This window comes from Orycteropus afer, unplaced genomic scaffold (genome assembly GCF_000298275.1).
Source record: "Orycteropus afer afer isolate SDZICR_OR568_19922 unplaced genomic scaffold, OryAfe1.0 scaffold00041, whole genome shotgun sequence".
NCBI lineage: Eukaryota > Metazoa > Chordata > Mammalia > Tubulidentata > Orycteropodidae > Orycteropus > Orycteropus afer.
In genome coordinates this window covers 4,143,428-4,166,440 of record NW_006921628.1, presented here as the reverse complement: position 1 = coordinate 4,166,440, position 23,013 = coordinate 4,143,428, and the positions used below count along the sequence as shown (strand labels likewise).

The window sequence follows — 23,013 nt, the reverse complement described above, 5'->3', positions numbered from 1 at the left end:
AATACTGTAGAAGAGCACTTAATCCATTCTGAGGTGGGCTGTGAGAAGGTTTTTCTGGAGGTGATGGTGTTGAAGCTAAGGCCAGATGAACTAATGAATGTAACTCAGGTGAGGAGGTACAGGATGAAAAGTAGGACAGAAACAATAAAGAGCATATCCCAAGGCATAGAGGTGAGGTGACATTGGAGAGGTAAGCAGGAGCTACCTCCCAGAGCCTGGTAAGACACTCCAAGGAGCTGGGACTCTTCCTGAGAACACCAGGGAGACTTTGAAGGACTTGAATCCAGAAAGTAACAAGGAGTCTGGACTAACACTGGCTATGGAATGCCTTCAGTAGGAGGAAAGAATGAGACAGGAGAGCTGATAGAAGGCTGTTGCCCTAGAGAAATAAAGTGTGCCTAGAGGAAGGAGGAAGTAGAAAATGAAATCTGATTAGATTTGTTTCAGTAGTCATGATATAACATAGTAAAAAGAATACAACACAACTGGTCAAAAACAGAAGTATAAGGTCACCATTTGGTAGAAAAGAAGAAAAAAATAAGAATGGACTTCCATGGATCACTAAATGAGTCCATGAGTTCCCAAGGGCTGTATTGTGGTAACTATCACACCTCAACTCTGTATTAGTTTTCCTGAGATTTTAGTTATGACTGCCCAGAAGATTTGCTGTTTAACACTTTGTAGTGGGGGCCCTTGTGTGTCTGATGGCTACAGGGGTATGGACCATTGCACACGGAATCACCTGGTCAGCATGTCCGGAGTATTGGGACAAGCAGTACTGCTCCAGTCCTTGTTACAATTTTCTGTGAGTTTTCTTCCATTGACTTTAGGGAATGTTATTCATGGCTTTCTATCCTACCAATTTTTTGTACTTGTTGGGAGACCAATACAATTGGGTGTGGGTGAGGATAGGTAGGGCAGCTTTTGTTTTGCTTTTTAAAGTTAAAAGAGATCCATTATGAACTTGACACTTATGGGTACAGGACTGCTCAAACCCTTTTCTAGAAAAAAAAAAAAAAAAAAACTAGCAACCAGCCTGTAAGAAATCGGTCACAGTTTAGGGGATATGTTACAAGCAAGATAAATAAAAACGGTCTAGGGTATCAGACCAAACTCTCATTTTTCATCTCCATTTCACACTCTTCTCTTCCAGCCCAGACTAATCAAAAGAAGCCTCTTCCGCTCACAATTGCTCTGTGTACATTTCCCCCAGATCTGGTATTCACATGAACAACGAGGTTTATTTATATTTCAGCACCAAATTGGAAAGATGACATCATTCATTTACAGTCTTTATCCTATGACATGCCTACTCTCCAACACCTCATTGCAGCAGACACGTTTAGGACTGCATATAGCATCTTGTTTAGCTTGTGCATTCCTTTGTGGGATACAGTTCAAAGGTATGGAACTTTGGGCTTGTCACTGGTAAGAAAATAATCTCATAAAATCACAGCAGCTTCCCCAAAGGATCAGGACATGATGATGTTTACAATAGCAGAGTTATTATTTGTTCATTTAGGCCCCATCGTTCATTCTTGGGTGAGGCCCTTTATTCTTGACCATGGCAGATCTATCTCATAGCTCCCTTCAGGCTCTCAGAATTCTACTAGAAGAAACTATTTCAAATTTATTATTAGTTCACAAGTTCAGGAGTACATACTCCTGCCAATACAATACTGGAATTTTAGGTGTGAATGCTGAGTCTCAGAATCTTGTGTTCAAGGGCGGGCAAATGAGGTGGACCTTAGTACTTGGTCTGCAACAGCTCCACTGACCTGTTCTTTCTCACAAGAAATAACTTGTCTATTGGGTCTTCTGACATGTTAAGTGGACAAGTGAAGGATGGAAATGCTATCAGCTGCCAAAGATTGTCTGGGATTTTATTATCATTATTATTTAATTTTTAATTGACTCATTCCCTCTCGTTTTATTGTTTTTATCCATACACGTGCCTTTCTTTCTTTCTTTTTTTTTTTTTTAACATCCACTCTGGGGCCTTTCAACTATTGTACACAGTATTTTCAAATATTGTACACAAAACTTTCAAATATCGTACACATTTTAAAATATGGAGAGAGCAAGTCACGAGGCATACTATGGCAGGTAGAACTGGGATGTGAATGTGAAGTGTTGCCAAAACTTAGCAGAACTGGAGAGTTTATGGGGAAGCCCCTTCTACCTGTTTAGCTGTCTGCCTCTTCTGCTAGCAGCATGGTGAGGAGAAAAGACTAAAGCTTGAAAATTGAAGGGCCCAGAAATGTTCTAAGCCCTGGGTCAAGAAAGAGACTCTGGGGGCTGAAATCTATGCATTAATTTTCCAGCTGCCAAATGAGGATCGTAATATTTTCTCCCAGGAATGTTTTGAGGCTAAGTTAGATTGCATGTGAAAAACACTACAAGAATGCACTATGTTGGGTCCAGAATTATCTTTATTATCAGAGTATTATTTATATTACACAATATAACTCCAACTGATTAGAAGCTCTGCCAGCCCTTGATTTTTGGCTCTCTTAAAAAACTGATAGCTTCTTGTCATCTCCAGCCACCAGTGGGATTATTATGGCAACTCATGAGCTATATCTGTAACTCTCAGTGACCTTCCCTGGCTATAAACATGCAGCTCATCTCTGCTACAGCAGCATCCCTCAGAATCATGGCCTTTCCATGTTTCTATCCACTCATTCCAGTGACGTGTGTTGCATGTCCATTATTCACTAGATCATGTGCTAGAATCTGGGGAGAGGGTACATGAAAGAAATCACTTCTGCCTTCAGTATGCTCAAGGTGTCCAGGGAGATGGACATCCTTGTTTCTAGAACAGAGGTAAGCAATGAGCACATGTCAGCTGACTTCGGGTGGGGCTAGGAAAAGTGCCTAGAGAAGCATTGAGTTAGCCAGACACAGAAATTAGAAGCAAAGAAAAGGGACAGGTGAGATATCACAGACAGAGGAGCAGCAGGTACATTAAGAAGGAGAAATTTCTTATACTGAACAATAAAAACAGTCATAGTAGTATCAGTATTAGGCTTTTATTGTGGGCTCATTACATGCCAGTGGGCTGACATATGAAGTCCATCTTATCACTTGCTCTTTACAGCAACTTCAGGGAAAGAAGTACTGTTACCCCATTTTAGAGTTAAATTGAGACTTAGAAACAGTTAACTTGGCAAGGGACTTCAATCCAAGTAGTTATCCTCAAACCCACATTTGTCTCCTCGATATCATATGGCTTTCTGAGCTGGATCTTTCTATCCGTCTTTTCAATGGTCTTCAAGTATTTTTCTACATTTTGTGATCCCTTTGGGTCAAGTTTTCCCTTTTCTATTTCTGGTGCTGCATAATAAAACAATACAATTCTATAGCCCAACATTTTAACTACGATGCCCAGTTTCTTCATGGGACACACATCATGAAGTGTAAATTAGAACAGTCAGTTCTTCTCCATTGACTTGGCTTTTTTTCGCCCAGTTTCCCTAAGGAACAAGATCAATTAAGATGGTCTGCAGAGAGCCCGTTTCCTAGAAGTGAATGGCAACAAACCATCTCCATCAATATTTTTGCAGTTGGCAGCTTTTAGTGGATTCCACTGCCTTGTCTCATGAAGCCATAATGCATCTGTACTTCTGCTCTCTCCACCCAGCCCCTTCTCACCTTTTCAACCAGGATGTCTTTCTCTTGCTTGCTCTAGAGTTGTAGGATGTGATTGTTGGCAGTTTGTGCTACAAGCTTACTCTGGAACTCTGATTTCTTGATAAGGAAAAGCAAAGCACTTTACAATATGTCCATTTCTCCCCTTAAATCATAAGGGGGAAGTGCATTTACATCTATAAATGTAGCTCCAAGAACACAGTCACTTCAAGGATGTGACAAAGCCTCTTTCATCGAAGCTAATGGCACGGTGCTTTCTTTATTAAATTTCAGTTTTACTAAAAAGAAAACCTTCTGGATTAGGAACAAAAGGAGCGCTATAGGTACAGTAATTATGCCCTGAGTCTCTTTGGCTAGTCTTGTAGCTCCTGATGGAATCTTCCCTGGTTTTTTTTTCCCTCCCTGCACAGACCCAGAACAGAATGAAGCTAATGGCAGACAACTACGATGAGGACCATCACCATTACCACCACCACCACCACCACCACCACCACCGATCTCCCGGGAGGTCACAGCATTCCAACCACAGGCCCTCTCCGGACCAGGTCAGTTTCACCACCACTTACCTCCAGGACCCCTTTTACCCTTTGGATATTTTAAGATAAAATAAATAATCCTCAAGAAATAATAAACAGCATAAAGTGATACGTTCTTTGAACTGAAACTAATAGCTTTGGTATTTATTTCCATCACTCAAGGAATCTAAATGTTTTCCTTTCTCCTTCCTCTTTAAGGTTTTGTCTTTTCTTGTTTATGTTATGCATTTTCTTTCCTCCCCTCCTTTCTTCTTTCCTAGATATGTAGTCTCTTGCTGGCTCAGTATCTAATGGTGGGTTACTTTGGAATGTCTCTTTCAGAGTTTTAAGGAAAAGTACTTTATTTCCATGAACTTAGCAACCAGAGAAGCCTTGCTTTTCCTGAGCACTTTCCTAGAAATTTTCTTAGTGGTGCAAATTAACATTGGAGTAAAACAACATGACCAGAAATCAGTTTTGCTTGCCTTTTAGTCACTGAGTCAAGGGATATGGTTTATTTGACTTGAACCCCATCTTCTCTGTTGACTAAGTAAAAGCAAATGAAAAGATGGATTAACAAAAACAAAACCCCACTGCAGTTTTCAATGATGTTCTCATTCACCTACCAAATGCAAAAACTGTTTTGTGTTTAACATTAAAACTCCTGAAAGTAAATTTTATGGAAATTATGAATTTTGAAATTAAATGTAAACTAGCATAACAATGTAGTCAGTGCTAGCAGATTTCTTCCTTTGTTGTACTGTATTCCCATTTCTTGTGTTTCTGGTGTAACTTACACAATAAATTTCAGGAAGTATGGAGCAGTAGGTCATTGGATAGAATCATAAAGAAAAATGCAAATGTCTTTGTGCTATGTATTTTCGGATATGTGAGGTGGAGGACTTGCTGGAATTACCTGTCTTGGCAGGGGTGGGTTACTCATTTATTGGAGAAAGGGTGCTTGTTTTGCTCCTAAAGTTTTTATTCCAGTGGCTCTATTTCCTTTTCACATCATTTCACTAGCATCCCAAAGTATTAAGATTCTAAGTCTCCAAGCTGTTTTACCAGGAGCACAACTCCAGGGGAAGCTATTTAATAGAGCCCAACATCAGAGGTGCTCCCTGGAGCTGCAAAGTGAGGTGACCCTGATGAGGAGTCTCACCAACCCCTAAGCTTGGCCTTGTTCTTGCACCTGGAAGTATTTGCCCCCAGAGACCCTAACACTGCAGCAGGTTTTCACATAGGGTGTTCCGATTTCTGAAGCCAAGTGCAGAAAGGCACTAGCTTGTGTGTTTAGCTCTCAGGAATGTTTCTTGGTTTGGAAAGCTGGGAAGTGAAGAGAAGTATTAATCTTATGTCATCATTTTATAAGTCTGTGTTTTTGTTTTGCTTTGGTTTTATTTGTTCACCATCATCACCTCCCCACATTCACCTGACCCAGTACCTGCCACCCTCCTAACAGCAAAATCTCTTTGTTCTCATTCTTGGTCTCCACCCCTTTGCTCCTTTGCATTCTTTGGGGAGAGATAAGTGTGAGATTTTATTTGTGAGGGACCTGTAGACCCTACTCTGTCTGTTCCTGTGAGCCACACCTACCAGAAGGCTACTCTGAGTTTTCCCATAGAAAGAAAGAGAGATCAATGTGAGAACAGAGAGAATGATTTGGAGCCAAATTTGGGATGTGGGTCTCCCAAGGACCTGCTGACATAACAAAATAGTTTGCCTCATCATAGAAATACATATGATAATTTGTTCTGCTGGAGATGGGGCACCTTATAAAACATATATGCCTTGTGAATATTAGTTGCAAAAGCTGGTCTCCTACTACTTCTCCCAAGATCTGCAGTCACAAAGTAGTATGTATTAGCTACTCTCTTGACTGTCTCATGCTTACCCACTGACACTAGAGGTTGTCATAGGGCAAAAATGATTGCTCAAGGGTGATGCCTTCCCAGAAGAGTTAGTGTTCCTTGGGGAGCTTTTAGCTCAAACCATGTAGTATGATGTCTGATAAACCTTTTTCAAGAATGCTGTTAGGAGGATGGCCTTCCACTTTCAAATCCTTCATCTCAGTGAACACTCTAAGCTTTTACTCTCCTCCACAGATGAGAGATCCAGGCCCCCAAAAGAGCTTGAGCTGACTGAAGACTTGCTGCTAGTTATGAGTTAATTCACCTAACATTCTGAGCATCTGTTTTGGGCCAGCCATTACACTGAGCTCTGAGAAGAGTGTGACGGGCCAAGTATAACTCTACTTTCAAGGAATTCACTAGCCTTAGGATAGGAACAGGTCCTCTTTTATCTCATTCAGTTATTTGATGACCACTTGAATCATGTCAATCAAAATAAGACAGATAAAAGGTAGTTAGGACTTTATTAGGGGCCTATGACTTAAGAACTTCCTCTGCAAGTAGGTTTTACTGTGAATGTGAACTATCCCTGACCAAAAGGATAATTTTGTAGGTTTAAGTTGAAGTCAGCAAGGCTAGAAGTCTCCCTCGCTGTACTCTTTCAATTACAGAATTGTTGTTATGTGCTGTGGAGTCGGCCCCGACTCATAGCGACCCCTCCTTGGGTTTCCGAGGCAGTATCACTACGGAAGTAGGGTTGCCCAACCTTCCTTCTGAGGAGTGGCTGGTGGGTTTGAACCGCCAGCCTTCTGGTTAGCAGTCAAGTGCTTTAGCCACTATGCTACCAGAGCTCCTAATTACAGAATAGGGAGGGTTAAATAGGGAGCCCTGGTATGAGATTAGGTTGACTCTAATGATGAAGATGGGTAAAAGCCCTGGACTAAGTGTTCTTTCTGAGTAGCTGTCCCAGGTCTAGGACACTGATGTCCTCCCACATACTGGAGACTTGAGATTTAGCTATCTGCAGCAACTCATTTATCAATATGTGCATTATAATATGTATTGGCCCCCAAATGTAACAGTCGTTGACAAGCTAGGAAAGTCTTTCCCAATTGATTACAAACACTACACATAACTGTGTACATACCAATACTGGTATATATGGGGTAGAGAATTCTAAGGGTGAAGCTTCCTCAGCCTTATGTCAATGTATGACAACATGAGATTCTGAATAATGATTTGACTGGGCTGGAATTTAAATGTTTATAGTATACTCATGTTAGCTGAATGGACTTAAAGCGGAGAGATCTCTTCTAGAGATTCTTGATTCCCTTCCCATGAGCCTTCCAGCTCTGAACTTCTGTGACCCTCAAAGTCGACCAACAGTGCTTCTTGGAGGAGAGGCTACAAAATGTTGACATTGCCTCTTGAGCTTTATTAATAGATAAGAACACACGAAACCAAAAACTGTGAAAAACCAGTCACTTTGCTAATTCGAAGGTGCCCTGGTGGAGCAGTGATTAAAGTCCTCAGCTGCTAATCAGAAGACTGGCAGCTCAACCCTACCAGCCACTCCATAGGAAAAAATGTGGCAGTTTGCTTCCATAAAGATTTACAGTGTTGGAAAGCCTATAGGGTAGTTCCACTTTGTCCCTTTGGGTCATTCTGAGTTGGACTCCACTTGTCGGCAATGAGTTTTGCTAATTTTCCACAGAAACTCTTTTTTCCTTAGGAAATTCAGTTTAAGTATTGGGAGGTACTTGCAGAATTAGATTCTTTTTCCATTTCCTCTCTATCCTTCTCTCCTTCACTGCGATTTTGGTTTCTACTTGGGGGAAACTGAATCCAAGAGTTATAAATCTAGACTAGTATTTCTTAAAGTAATCTTTGGAACATTAGTCCCGTGAGGAAAGTTTTGAAACAAAGCTTTGGTGGGCAAAAATTTTTGGGAAAATGCTCCATATTAGAAATCGGTCTTGGAGAGTCCTGTCCAATTAGTGGATCAAGGGCTCTAAAAAAATAAACAAGAAAAAAACTCCTCTGATTTTACTTAATCTACCATTTCCCAGATTTATTTATCAAGGAACTTTTTTTTTTTTCTTAGAATATCTACGCTTTTGGAAATATTGTTCTTAAAGAATATTAGGTGAAGAAAGAGGCTACCCTCTTAAAACACAGCTCATCCAGTTTCCAACATTTTGGTTCAGAAGGTGGACTTTCAGGCAGTCCTTCCTATGCTTGGCACAGCAGCAAGTGAAGGGGTCCCTTTGATTCATTTCCTGGAATGCCTTGAAGGCTGTAACATCTGAGAATGAGTTATCCTATCAGGAGCCAAATAGATCTGATCTAAGAGAGCTATTATAAGCATGAGCACCTAAGAAATCAAGAATAGTCATAAATACACAGCCCTTCAGGGACTGAGATGAGTGTGATGAGTGCAGGGGAGGCTGGGAAAACATGTAGGAGAAGCCATTGAGGTGTGGTAGTCCTACAACCTGCACCCCTACCTAAGAAAGGAACAGTTAATAGCTGTTGACCTCTGACCACCAGGATGGCCAGAGCCATTGAATATGTCCAAGTACAATATTCAGTCAAATCCCAATAATGACTTAGGAGGTCCTTCAGACCAAAATATGGTCATAAGAGCAAACAACAACTATTTCCCATGGCATAAGCTGCTGCTGTATTTTTAGAAATTATAAAGGCCAAAGATTAAATGGAACCTGCAGGAGATAGATTTGTGATTTTGATTTGAGTGAGGCTACCAAAGACAGATTTCATGAAGCCAAATAGAAACCCAACTTCTAAATGCCTTTTGAACCTGTCATCATTAGTGTCCTCTGTTACATTCTTCAAACAGCATGCTTCCCTGCCTGAAAGCCTATCAACAATGTCACATGTTCCTACTTACCCTTTTTCAGGCAACCTCTGATTTTAATTGTCCCAGGAAAAGTCATATTTTATTAAGCTTCTTCCCATGGCCTCCGGTCAAGACTCACCTCTTGGGGAAGAAGAGCACAGACCTAGAGTGAGCTTCACACTGCAGCCAATTTAAAATGTCAGGCTATTTTCAGGCTGCCCTTTGGTAGGCAGGATTCATTCTGTGCCAGGGTCTTGGGTTGGGTGTTGGGTCTCTTAGGGCTTGAACCCTGCTGCATTTTTGTGCAGAATGCAGCTCCATTTGTTAGAGTCCTCCCATTTTGATTCTAGTTTTCAGAGGCCTAAATGGCAAAGAACCTAAACATTTTTAGGCTGGAAACCCCAAAATATGCGGTCCCTTTAGGAACCCAGAAGGAAACTCTCCTTTCCACTCTCTCTCTCCTTCTTTGAATAGAAATCGTCATTAACTGGAATTTGGGATTAAGAAACTCAAGGGATTTTTTAACAACTTTTAAGACTTTCAGATCCTATTTAAAAATGAAATTTCACATTTTACTTAAATGCTATTTCTAAAGGAGTCCAGGAGCATTGAGACATAAGACTTAGTAAATTGATTACAGAAGATTTTGATTGAAAATTCCATTATATCCATATTCTGTGTTACATTCTACAAAACACATTGATACCTGTCTGCCCTTGGTAAATGTCTGTTAAATGAATAGTTTCATAGTAACTTTGGGAACTGGGAAGGGCAAACAGAAGTATCCCCATTGTACAGATAAAAATAAATAAATGGGGATCAGAGAGAATGATAGTTATCCAGAGTCACAAAACTGAAGATCAGCAGGCCCAAGAAGGCCAGAGCCTCTCAAATCCTCAGGTCCAAAGTCTGCTGTACACTGGTGCGTACCATCTTTGGTATTGATATGGGTGTATCTCTGCAACCACATATGTTAAATACAGTTGCATAGCTATAACACATCAACTTTTTCTAGAATGCAAATGTTCTTTCTTGCGTTGCTTTCTTGCAAGCTGTAACATCTGAACATAAGTTAGCCCACCAGGAACCAAATAGATCTGAATCAAGGGAGCCATTATAAGGATGAGACTTATAATGAGTTATAGTAAAATATATCCTATTTTGATTTATGTTCCAAAGTTGAATTAAATTATCATTTCATCCATCTTTGTTCCATGTGCCCCAGCTTTCATTCTTTATTTCTGTTCTTTTTTGTGACTTTTTTGTTTTAATCCTCCCCCTGCCCTGTGTGTGTTCCCCTTTACTCCTCTGTTCCGGCTGTCCCAGTGCCTGTCAAAATGAGGCTTCTTGCCAACTCCTCCATTACTGTGGAATCACCAGAGGGGGATTTGTGGGGAGTGGGCGACTGGCCCAGAGAGAGGCAGGAGTTACTGGACTTATAGGGGCTCTTGACACTGGGCTGCCAGGACCCCACCTTTTCTGCTCACTCACCCATGGGCTACCGCACTCACAAGGGGAGCCAGCCAGTCGCTCACAAAGTAGAGTGTGCTCCACTTATCCAGGGGTTGCCATTGGATCAGCCAGGGCACTGGGTGCCCTACCTGTGGCAGAAGCTGGAGTTTTTGTTCTGGATCTTTAACTTTAGGATGACCACCTTACTAATCTCTTCCTAGAAAACTGATTGCCCTCGCCCTAAATATTGCCCACACTACTTGGTAATTTCCAGCATCTGTCTGCAGATACAAAGTGATCATCTCTTATCCTTTCTCTATTGCTCCTGATTACCATGTGGTCACAGCATGTGTAGGCCCTCAGCCAAGATGTGAGCTTGTACCCCTGGACACAGTTTGGAGCACTGAATATCCACTTAAATTTTCTACTGGAAAGTCCCATAGAATTCTTCCTGGAACTCATGCCCCTTGACAAAGCCATCACATTACTTGCTCACTAAAGATTCCCGACTTAGATTTTGCCTTCTTGTCGTAGGACCATTGCCTTCTAATTATAAGACAATTAGAGAATAAAATGATCCCAGTGACCCAACCCACAATACGTGATGGATGGACCCTATTTTTCCCTTTTGAGTGTGGGCTCTGAATTCTTACATGTAAAGTGATGCTCAGAAGGCTGGACTTGTGCCCTGCTTCCAAGAGGCTGTGGCACCTTGGTTTGCAGATTTCTGGCCTCAAACATGTCTTCCCTTCTTTTAGACAAAAGAACCATAAGGTAGAATTAGCTCAGAAAACAAAACAACGTTTTTGCCCTCCCAACCATTGGAGATTCTGCCTATCCTACTACACATACCTGAGCGTTAGGTACCTGCTCCGAGGTAGGATTTGTCAGTGTCCTGTAGAGCATACCTACAAGAGGGGAATTTCCAGCCAGACCTGCCACGGGACCCGCATTAGAAGTGGTGGCCAGAGGCATGTGAGAACATCTCCAGGTCCCAGTGTATGTCTTGGCCCTATATTCTGTCTGGTAAAACCCAATTTCTTTTTTCCTCTTCCTTCCAGGGAGTTCCCAGGAGGACCAAATTTATTTTGTGTTTGCGTTTGGTCTACCAGGAGTTGGTGGGGCCTCCTTGCCCACCAGGAGATGCCATTACAGCAGCCCCTCCTCATGCCCTGTTACTTCTCAGCGAGCCAATTTAAGGCCTTTGGGTTCCCCATCACCCTCCGCCCTCTCTGTGAAATGCTGGACAGGGTTTTGTGATTGATGTCCTGCTTTTGTTGCACTTTCACCAACAGATTAGCCAAAGTGCAGCCCTTTGAATTCTAACAAACAGATGAGGGGTTTAATTTGCTCCATTGCCCCAAGAAGATGAATTCTGTATATAGTTGTTATTCCTAACTTTTGCTTAAGGAGGAGAAAAAAAAAAAAAGAATTTATTTTATGTTTGGAGGTTAAATGAATGTGGGATAAATGTATACATAGTGTCCTGTGTGTATATATGTATATATCGCTGTATGTCAGATGAACTGAGGACTTTTCCACATATGGAAGAATTTCTCAAGATCATGTTTAACTAGAAATTTCTCTCCCTTACTTCCCTGGAGTGCATGTTTGAATATACATTATATATACATATGTATGCTTTTTGTGTGTAAATACATTTTCATGTTTCCTACATAGAAGAAAAATTAACCACCCCTGTATCAGAGTTTACTAAAGTATAGTTGCAGAACAGCCAGAAAAGAAAAATAGAACTTTTTTTGTTCTCCATGACAGTAACCTGATATGAGAAAAGCTAACATATCTTATGCTTGCAATATCAGTTTCCCATCCAAGCTAGTGTGTCTCAAGCTTGCCCAAAAATGAGACGATAGATTTTTTTGCATTGCAAATCTAATTTCATGGCCCACTTCTCAGAAGAATCCTTGGGTTTTGGCCTCATGTAGTGATGAAGCCTTCAAATTCAAAAACCCATGAAAACTCTTCTTGGTGCTAATACTGATTGAATGGGAGAAAGGTTCAAAGATTATGTCTGTTCCCAGTCCTGGGCCAGTCTTCTTTGAATTGGAGCCAAGGACATCTTTGGGTGCATTTCAAAATACATTTTGTGAGCCTCTTGCCTCTTTTCCAATACCTCTTTTGTCCTAGCAGACTGGAAGATACTACTTTTAAAACTTGGCCAGTGAAAGTACGTGAACTAGAAAGATGGCACCAAACCCAAACCCGCTGCCGTTGTATCGATTCTGATTCACAGCAACCCTACAGCACAGAGTAGAACTGCCTCATATGGTTTCCGAAGCTGTAAAAATTCATGGAAGCAGACTGCCTCATCTCTCTCCTATGGAGCAGCCAGTAGCTTTGAACTGCCAACTCTTAGGTTTGCAGCCAAATGTTTTAATCACTCTGCCACTAGGGCTCCTTGAAATATAGCACAGACATTAGTTTTTTCCTTTATCCCCCAAAGAGTACTAAAAATGCCCAAAACTACTAAAACACTAGCCAGAAGGCATATGTTATTTCTCACCATGGTGGGGCGGGGGGGGCTTGTTACAGAAAGGGCCAGTTTCTTTGTTTGCTTTTTAAGAGCAGAAGCTCTGGGATGATCTTGTCACAGCTCTTTGTGAGACTACAGGTAAAGAAGGAAATGGGGACAAGTGTCTGAGCTGTTGAGGGAAGTATTTAACTGCCTTCTTCCTCTTCCAGCAGTTGCATGTTCACCCAACCATTATGAGCCCCAGGAGAGGTAGGGAGGCGGGGGTGACCCAGCCCTTCAGGAAGCTGCCTTTGCAGATGGGCAGGTTCCTACCAAAGCTCTTTAATCTAGGCATGATGTTGATGCCTTACATGTAAGCACATGAGGACATGATTTGATAAACCCTACCAGACAGGGTCTTCATGGAAGGTGGGGGGGTGGGTCGGGGAAGGCAGAGCTGCTTAATGTATCAGGATCCTCTGGTGAAGAAAGGATTTTTCCTTAAGGGAGACTTGAGCCTATTGAAGATAGGAGTCTTACTTTATTTGGGGTAAAGTTTTTTTGTTTTTTTCCTTCTGTTTTTGGCCCTGTTATACTGATTCCTTTATGTTTCAAACCTTGTTTGCAGTATTAGGGTTTCATTAAGAGATTTGTTGCAGTATCTTTTGAGTCAACAGGGGCTTCAGATGTAGCATATACTCTCCAACTTTTAGATGTAACTCATCTTGGCAATGTCAGAGGGCTTATTCCTTTTCAACCAGCTGCTTTACGTCACTCACATTTGTCTAAGAGGTAGCACTTCAGCTCTCCCATTGAAAAGGGTGGTCAATCTTGAAATGTCTGGAAACGAGGAAATCCATTTGATTCTGCTAAGCACCGTTGCCTCTCTCTTTTTCTTTTTTTCTCCTTGAGCTGATATAATGAGGATCATGTTTGACTTCCACGTTTCAGGCACTCAAAGCACCCCAATGATAAGGGAACAGCAGAGGAAAGAGAATTGGAAACATCCCTTCAATGTACACTGCCCATGCTCACAACTTCTATCCAGAATATCAAAGCACCAATTTCTGGAACAACAGAATTTTCTAAAATCTCTGTTTTCAGCATCTACAAATTAATGATCTGAATAAACTCTGGCTTTGAACAGCCCAGAGATGCTAAAATATTTAAGATGGTTTTACACATTATAAGATATTTTTTGTAGGTACTATTTTGCCTTTGGCATGAGTGCAATATCAAATAATATGCTATGATAGCAGCAAACTGTGGAATGCTAAGATCAGGAAAGATGGGCCCAGTTACATTTGTATAAATCTATGACATTGCTAGAGTATTTTAGTTTACATTCTCCAATCGGATGCTAACAAGAACCTAATGAAATGTTTGGGCAAGGAGATCATCACATTTTCTTTTTTAAGCAACTGAGGAAGTGAAGGGTCAAGAGACTGGGAGATTTGGTTACTCACCAGCCAGAGAATGGCAGAACAAAAATCATATTAAAAAGTCAGTTTTCACCATGTTAACAAAGCCAGGTGTTAATGACGGATGGACAAGGAGCAAAATTAAGGCCTTTCTCCAGCCCCACCTCTATTTTATGGTTATCTGGCATTTGCTCAGCTTTTAGCTGATGTTGACTTTGGGCTCTGAAGCAATATTGTTGGCTTTCCAGCATTTTCATCTTTAGCTGGGTATCTTGTGTTCTTAAGCTGACAGAATTGGCACCAAAGATTGGTTTGTCACAATTACTTCTGCTTGAAGAAAATAGTCATCCCACAATGAGGGCCAAAAAAATTTTTAGACAACACCTAAATGATGCTGGATTACAAGTGAAGAATGGAGCTCCCCCACCTCCAAGCCTCTATAATGTCCTCAGCAGCTTAGCAACAAGAGGACTCTGATGGCTGCTGTGCCTCAGGATGTCTTTGTGAGGTGGACTTGCTAAAAACAACCAACTCAGGCTTCGTGAGTCTCCTTCCGGTCACTGCCTCTTCGTCAAGAAAGTCCCAGAGTGTCTTATAAAATATTAGCATCTCTTACCATGTTCCCCTTCTGCCGGTAAAGTTCAGCTTTCACTGATGAGGTCGAGTGCATGTGTAGAAGAATAAATCAGGGGTGCCGACTGGTGCAGTGAGAAGGGGAAGAAGTCATTCTGAGGAGAAACAAGTAAACACAATCCTGGCAATCTGAGGAACTGTGGAAGCCAGGCAGTATTCTCTCAAAGGAGTTGAGTCTTTCAAAAAATAAAGAACAAAACCTTATGTATTTATTCATTTGGAAATATCTGCTGAGTTCTCAACACCTAAGATGTTGTGAGGTAGTATGCAGAGAGTTAGGGTGCTGCTTTTTCCCTAGGGACCTTAAAGTGTGTTGGGATGAGGATAAGACTCATCTAAGGGGCAGTAGGAGCTCTGGTAGCATAGTGCCTAAGGCACTTGACTGCTAACCAGAAGGCTGGCAGTTCAAACCCACCAGCCACTCCTCGGAAGGAAGGTTGGGCAATCCTACTTCCGTAGTGATACTGCCTCGGAAACCCAAGGAGGGGTCACTATGAGTCGGGGCTGACTCGACAGCATACAACAACAACAACAACAACAAGGGGCAGTTACCATTTGTTCTTAAAGAATCAGAAAGAGTCAACTTAAGTTGTACTAGCCAACTCAAACCAACATCTTCAGTAGCTTTGAAAGAAGGCAATGTAAAGTCTGAAGTATGTCAGATCTGAACTAAGTAGAACAAACAAATTCTACTTTCTGCGGCTTCATGCTTTATGTAGTAGAGTTGTAAAGGTGTACCTTTGTAGTCACACACACTGGAATTTGACTCTGGCTCTATAGCTACTGACCAGGTGTGCTTTGGGGAGCTACCTGGGCTCCCTCCCTAAGCTTGCCTTCCCATATCCACACACACAGCCACCTGTATCATGGGCCATGGTGAGACTCAGTAAAGAAAAATGGAAAATTGGCAACATTCTCTCTAACCTAGAATATGTGCTAATATGCATTGACTTTTTCCTGGCCCAGGTCAGAAATAAGCTATCATTTATATTAAACAGAGCAGGGAGTAGGTATCGGAACCTGGGTAAGACTTCCATAGTTCTTTAGGGAAACTTTGTAAATGGGCCCTTTGGGCTGTAACAAATACAAATCATAGAAGAGTTTCCAGCCATACACGCCCTTGTCATCTGAGGAAGATACCTATCTGTGAGCTGAGCATTTTAGGAGGTGAGAGAGATCGAAGGCATGGATGAGAAATTTCTAGAAGCAAAATGTGGACTTCTACCTGAGATAAAACTTAGTGGTACCCTGACAAGGCTCAGTGCCCCATTTTTCCAGGCTCACACCTATTGTTTTTCTTTACACCCGTGTTGGTCTTTTCCAATTCTGTCCAAACTTGTGACTGGAAATTTCAAGAGAGGAGCTGCTTTCATGACTTTTAATAGCCAAAATTTGCAGAGTCCTGAGGCTTGAGGTTTTCAAAAATTTCAGAGAAGCCATGAACTGAAGTTAAGGCAGTGATGGCATCAGTTAAGTATCTACACCAGACCCTAATATAACCAGGACAGTCATCTGGCATCCCTTCCCACAATGAGAATTTCCTATCAGACGAGGCAAGCTAAGCACCCACAAAGACAATGGGCTAATTTGAAGATGGTGCTTCCTAATTTCATTCCCTTTTCCAGCCAGGACAGATGTGACAGGAGGTCTCCACTAGTATCCTTATCCTCTGATTGCTGCAAGAAAAAAAACCAGCTATCAACTCAAAGAGAATTGCTACTGGTTTAAAAAATATCCAGTGATGGGCTGGGGCTTGCCTACTGACAGTACCTAATACTTCAAAATAGAGACCAATTAAAGGTTTACACCAGGGCATTTATCATGTCAGATTATAGAGTTCCTTCCCAGAGCTTCTTAGCTGGGCCTAATAAATGCCCCCCACAGCAGCAAGTCTCTTGTGTTGTCAACGATGACTCAGTCCCTTTTCCTTTAGATCTTGTCATCAATATAGACACCGTGAAAGGCCCATCTGGTGAGGAATTTGTTTTACTTAGTATTTAGAAAATCCCATTAGAGCCCAGCTTCTGTAACTACAGGATTTCCATCTTGTCTAGCACATCATCCCTAGATCTGTGGATACATCCTGAAGTTATTTGATAGTTAAGCCTCCAACCCTGTAAAATTTGCTACGTTTATGGACACTTTGGGAGCTCTGGTGACATAGTGCCTAAGGCACTTGACTGCTAAGCAGAGGGCTGACGGTTCAAACCCACCAGCAGCCACTCCTCGGAAGGAAGATCTGCTCCCATAGAGATACCGCCTCGGAAGCCCAAGGAGGGGATCACTATGAGTCAGGACCAACTTGACATCAGTGAGTTTGGTTTTGGGTTTGGTTATGCTCACTTTGCTCTGGGCTTCAGTCTGCCCTTGGATATTCTTATCCTCAGATGCTGTGAACCAAAAAACACACAGATGACGGATGGGTTAGAGGCTTTCCTCCCATCTTGGGCTATTTTGGCAACTCCTGGCCCTTAAGAAGGTCCCACAAGGCAGCAGACAACCAGGCAGCTTCCAGGGAAGCCACTGCAAAGTAGATTTGGAAACTGAAAAGCAAGAATGATAAACACTCTCCCAGGTGATTAATGCTCATTAAAACTCCCAAGTATTTCTAAATAAATTGGTATGAAAATAAAAGTTAGAGATCAAGTGGTGTTTATCTGTTTCTTTTTTCTTTTTAGTCCCCAAATTTAAGTTTGCTGAACAAATTAGTATTTGCATACAGTGATGAAGGCGGTACAGGAGGCAAACAGCTGTGAACGTTTGGTAGAACTTGGAGGTCCTTCTCTGATTAGCTCCTGCATTGTTTTACCCTATTTTCCAAATGGAAACTCACTCTGCCCCAGATCGCTTGGTTATTGGGATCAATTCAAGTCAGAGCTTTGAAGATTAGAGAAACCAGAAATGGCACCACTTCCCTTTCTCTTTCCTTTTAAAGGACCTCAAAACTTAAAAAATGCATAATATTCTAAGTTCTCTAAAGGAATTTATCCACATTTCTGCTGTACTAAATGTTTGCAAAGTTTATATTGGACTGTCATATTTCTTTACTTTATTCACCAGCATACAAGACATCGATCTCAACATCTGGTTTTTAATAACCCTCGACATCTGGGAGCTCCTTTTTATTCCTATGGTGGATGAGGCACAATAGTGATATTGGCAGTGTGTATTTGCAAGCTGTAACTCCTGTCTTTTTCAATCATAATTAATTACCACTTTCTAATATATTTCATTTTCTAAAAGTGATTAGCATTAGACCACATTTCACTATTGAGATCATAATGGTATATTTTGGAGGCAGTGGCTTTTCTTTCATATTACTTTCTTTCCTCTCCTTTTTAAAAACTTTAAAACCCTATGTGGATGGATCTGAGACAAGACTGAGTGCATAAGTGCTGTTGGGTTTTAACTACAGCTTCAAGGAGAGTTACATTGCAGCCACATAGGAAGCGGTCAGCAGGAACTGTAGGCTACATTTTAGGGAAAGCCTCCTTTTTTTGTGGGTGATTTTGGCATATCATAGCATCTCTCTGTGCCTGGGTTTCCCTGTAACAGTGAGTTGAGGGGTCAGGGACGTAATAAAGCAAAAGGTACCTATTCTGGGTTCCCAGTCCTTATGCAGCCTGAGTCCCTTAAGCTCAAAATTGATATTGGGTGTTAGGAAACAAAGAGGCATCAGAGAGGGTGTTTGGAAGAAATGCATGTGAGTTTAATGACATCCCAAAGTGAACTGAACTGGGCGAGAAGCCTCTACCTTGGTGTGGCCAGATGCCCGGCCAGGCTCCTCACAGGAAGCCCTGGTGACTTACCAGGCCTGGAGGACAGAGCAGGCCCCAGGATCATGAAGGCAGAACTTGCAGGGGTGGGAACGGAGCCCTGGAGTGGCTCTCAAGTGAAGCTCTGACCCAGCACAGGAGGAAGGTGAAGTGGTTAAGCCATGGGCACTCTAGTCCTACAGCCCAGCTTTATACAGGTTTGTCTCCTCCATACCTCCTCCTCTACAGAGGACTTATTGCAGTGATGATTACATCTCAGCTGTTATTATTTCTATGATCCTATTTTCTAAATAATAATAATAATGAAATCAGACAAAGAGATGGTTTAAAAACAGAAAAGGAAATCCTCCATTTTCACATAATGCCATAATAATGACCTGGTCTTTGGAACCTAACATGCCAATAAGTGAGGAGTGGGTGTATATTGAAATACTTTAGAACTAGTTCCTTGAGCAGATGAAAATTGCCTTCACCTATTGGTAGTATTTTGTTGAACCCCATGAAATTGCTGTTTTTCTGGGTAAAAAAGGTCAAATATTGGCATTTTCTTACAGTTCAACCTGATATTATAATGACTCAAGCAATAAAGATCCAACTCTTGAGAAAATTTTCCAAGTTGATTTTGTTTATCCTGCTCCTGGTTTTCAAAACAGAGAAGTCGTGACAAATGTGGTTTCATTGGGGGTATTTTAAAAGGTAGAGCCCCTGAACTATGTAGGAGACTAGGATATGGGTCACTCAGTCTTCTATTCTGTGTTTCATTCCTTGTAGCAAACAGTGAGAATTGTTGTTCGAACAGGGAACTTGCGAGAAAAAAGCACTTTCCCTATGGCGCTGGCCAGTCCACTAAGTGAGGAAAGTAGCCAGAGACTTTGGGAAACATTTTCAATAACAAAAATTCAAACCAAAAAAGTTTGTATTTATTCACAGTTGAACACAATTTTAAGCTACACAAAACTTTTCTACGAGCCTTCTACTGAATTGAAAGCTTGCTCCTTTTGCTTTGAAAAGTATTTGATTGCAACTGTATTCTCATTGTGTGGTGTGCTCCTCTTCTTTTATTCCAAGAACAAAATAGAATATGACGAATCTAGAAGTCTCAGCATGTTTGTGCCTTTGCAAAACAGCCAATGTGAATTATTGCATGCTAAAAAAGTTGGTTCCACCTAAGTAGATGGAGATTATTTTGTTAATTATTCTTCAGCCTTTATTGATATTTTAACTGTAAGAGAAATTAAAAGTATTTGATTACTATAATTACTTCTCTGCTGATTTAAAAGGTTTAATCTACTCCTAAGGCTTATGCAATTCAGATTGCATGCTTTCCAAAAAAATAATCATCTGTTAAGTAGACTAATTTAAATCTTCTAATCCAATCTTGACATACAGGCAGAGCCAGGTGGGTGGAATGTTTTTGTATGAGGGTTGCCATAGATACAGAACTTAGTTATGTATTTGACAAGTCAGTGATGTGGAACTTAATTTACTATGGATTTTTTTTTTTTTTTTTGGTACTTGCTCTTTAAGATTTATAAACAAAGTCAAGATCAGTGTGCCTTTCCAGTGTGCATCACGGTGTAACTAACCTTCTCTTCTTTCATTCCGGTGCTCCCCTCCTCTCTGTGCACCTCCCCACCTCGGGCCGGCCGCAGGATGACGAGGAGGGCATATGGGCATAGCCGGGCCTGTAAACCAAAGTTCCAGTTTTGTTTTGAGGGGTGAGAAACCATCTTTTATATCATATTTTTTTTTAAAAAAAAATGCATTCTAGTGTTGTGTTGTGTGTGTGCTCAATTGTGCTCGCTGATGTCTATGACTGTGCTCTGTGTTTGCTACTGTGTTCCGTGAGAGCCGAATGTCCACGTGCCCCACCATCCCAATAACCTCCTCCATCCTACCCAACTCCCTGTCCCCCAGCCACATTATTGCTCTGCCTTGTTGGGGTTGGGTTGAGCACGATTCAAATGTCTCTGTGTTATTGAAGATGTAAGCGCTGCCCTTCCTAGGATGTGGACATACTTTTTAAGGCATGATTATGGACTTAGAAGCTGTCACCATTCTCCAGTTGTGGTTTTCAGCCCACTGCTTGCTTTTACTAGATATGCCAATGTGGTCTGATTCTCAAGTCTTCTGGTTGTGCTTCAAGTTTGGCAAGGAAAATAAAACGATGTGTCTTCGTGGAGCTGAAGCTATCAACTCTCAGAAGCCCACTTCACGGATGGTGCTCTCTCCCCTAAGATAGTTCTGAAGAAAAAACAAGGATCAAGGCATAGTAATGGTGAATGGGTAACTGCAACTCCTTGAATGAATTAGAATAGAAATATTAATATTAGGTCTCATGTATGGCATTAGATCTGTTCTTTTTTAATACTTACCCTTCTCTAGAGCTTCACATGATAAATGACACACATTGCATTTTTCAGAGGTTTTTGCTTTTTCAAAGGCTGACGTTTTAGCTGTTAAAAACACACCCCATATATCTGTGATATGTGCATTATAATTTAATAGTGAAACACATAATTTCCACCTGGTTGAACATGGAACATTTTACTCCAGCAATTTTTGCTGCTGGGCATCTCCCTTCTCCAGGACATTGAAGTCTATTTACGTTTAACCCCAAGTCACAAACTCCCTGAAGTTGATGCTGCATATAGTTAAGTGGGATATGCTGTAGAAGTTGATGATTTTGTGCATGCTGTTTTGTTCAGAGCAAGGAATGTGGTGGATTGTGTGCCACAGTGGTTTTTAATGGTTGAAAGGTCTCAACATGCAATTCCTTTTAGAGAGATGAATATTAAATGCCACAATGCTGGAGAATCACCACATCTGCGATTAGACAGGCAATGCTTTGGGATAACTTAGTGTGTGTGCCTTTCCCTGAGTCTTGCATTCCTAAAATGTGGCAGTGTTCCTTTAGGTGAATATTAAATCAAATAACTGATGTGCTTTTCCCATGGATGACAGCTCCATCGTTGTGTTTCACTGCTGGGTCGAACCTGTGGCAGGTCCCACATGTTCGAGTCAGATTACTTGAGTCAGATTACTCTCTTTGATCTGGTGGCAAACACACGGGATCAATTTTCAGATAACAACATCTATACATCTTGCAAAGATGTAACGCCTCCCATATCTATTTGCTGCTGGTAGGATCTGCTTCATGTTCACATCATAGTATCTAGTCTGTTCTCCTTTTCCTGCTTAAAGTAGAGAACAGCACTGGAATGAACACTTCGTAATGCTAAGTGAAGGACCTCTGGTGGTGTAATGGTTAAGGTATCTGGCTGCTAATCAAAAGATTGTTGGGTCAAACCCACCAGCCATTTTGCTGGAGAAAGACGAGGCAGTCTACTTCCATAAAGGTTGGAAGTCATATGGGGCAGGTCTACCGTGTCCTATACGGTCACTTTGTGTCAGAATCAACTTGATGGCAATGGGTTTGGTTTTTGGTTTTAATGCAAAGTGGCTCCAAAACGAAGCTTGTCCACATGGGGGAGGGTAGTGCTGTCAAATGTATTCTGACTCATGGCCACCCCATGTGTTACAGAATAGAACTCTTCTCCATACAGTTTTCTTGGCTGTACCGTACGGAAGCAGATCTCCAGGCCTTTCTTTTGTGGTCCTGCTGGGTGAGTTCAAACCATTAACCTGTAGTAGCCAAGTGCAATCTGTTTGCGCCACCCAGGGACCTCTCCTCAGTATGAGGGAGTAGGAAACTGGAGAAATTCCTAAGATTGCTTGTGAGAGACCCTCTCCCTATCTATGGAAAACTTTAAGAGAAACAATGCATTTACTCACAGAAAAGCAAAAAAGAGTCTAAATTGTACTAAAACAATATTAAATAAGAGGGAAGGATTTTACAATGTTTTAAAACAAACATGTGAAACACACCCATGACACGCATGGAGAAGTTAGGCAAAGGAAGATTCTAAGAGCTTGGAGGTTATCTTGAGAAGTGCAACACACCTACTTGGGGCTCTTCTATTCCTTATTCCCTACTCCACCATGACCAGAGTTATGGTGCTAGATATATTTGTGTTTCCTCCTGAATAATAAAGATTTTTGTTGCTCTTTCACAAAGTTTATGACATCCATTGTACCTTCCCCTGAGATATGAAGCTAGTTGTCATCATCAGGATGGAACTGGCCCCAAACCTCACAGAATATTTTGTTTTATTCAAGCCAGATAGAGACAGTCATGTTAGATTCTTATCCCTTTTATTCCTTCATGAATTTCCTCGTATACTTTGCACCCCAAACAAATGTCTTCTGAAAATTGTTGTTATGAGGGTGCCATCAAAGCAGTTCTGAGTCCTAGAGACCCTGTGTACAGCAGAATGAAACACTGCCTATCGGCACCATCCTCACAGTCATTGCTATGTTTG

General features: G+C 41.4%; 1 protein-coding gene across 1 annotated transcript in view; it reads left to right on the top strand.

Annotated features, from left to right (window-relative positions):
* The window catches only part of ERC2 (ELKS/RAB6-interacting/CAST family member 2), a 1,380,507-nt gene extending 1,362,896 nt beyond the window's left edge, over positions 1-17,611 (top strand). Inside the window, exons 16-17 of the mRNA XM_042780470.1 lie at positions 4,062-4,196; positions 17,534-17,611. Of these exons, the coding sequence (XP_042636404.1) occupies positions 4,062-4,196; positions 17,534-17,611 (213 nt within the window). The remainder of the gene's footprint in view (positions 1-4,061; positions 4,197-17,533) is intronic.
* The last annotated feature ends 5,402 nt before the right edge of the window (positions 17,612-23,013 follow it).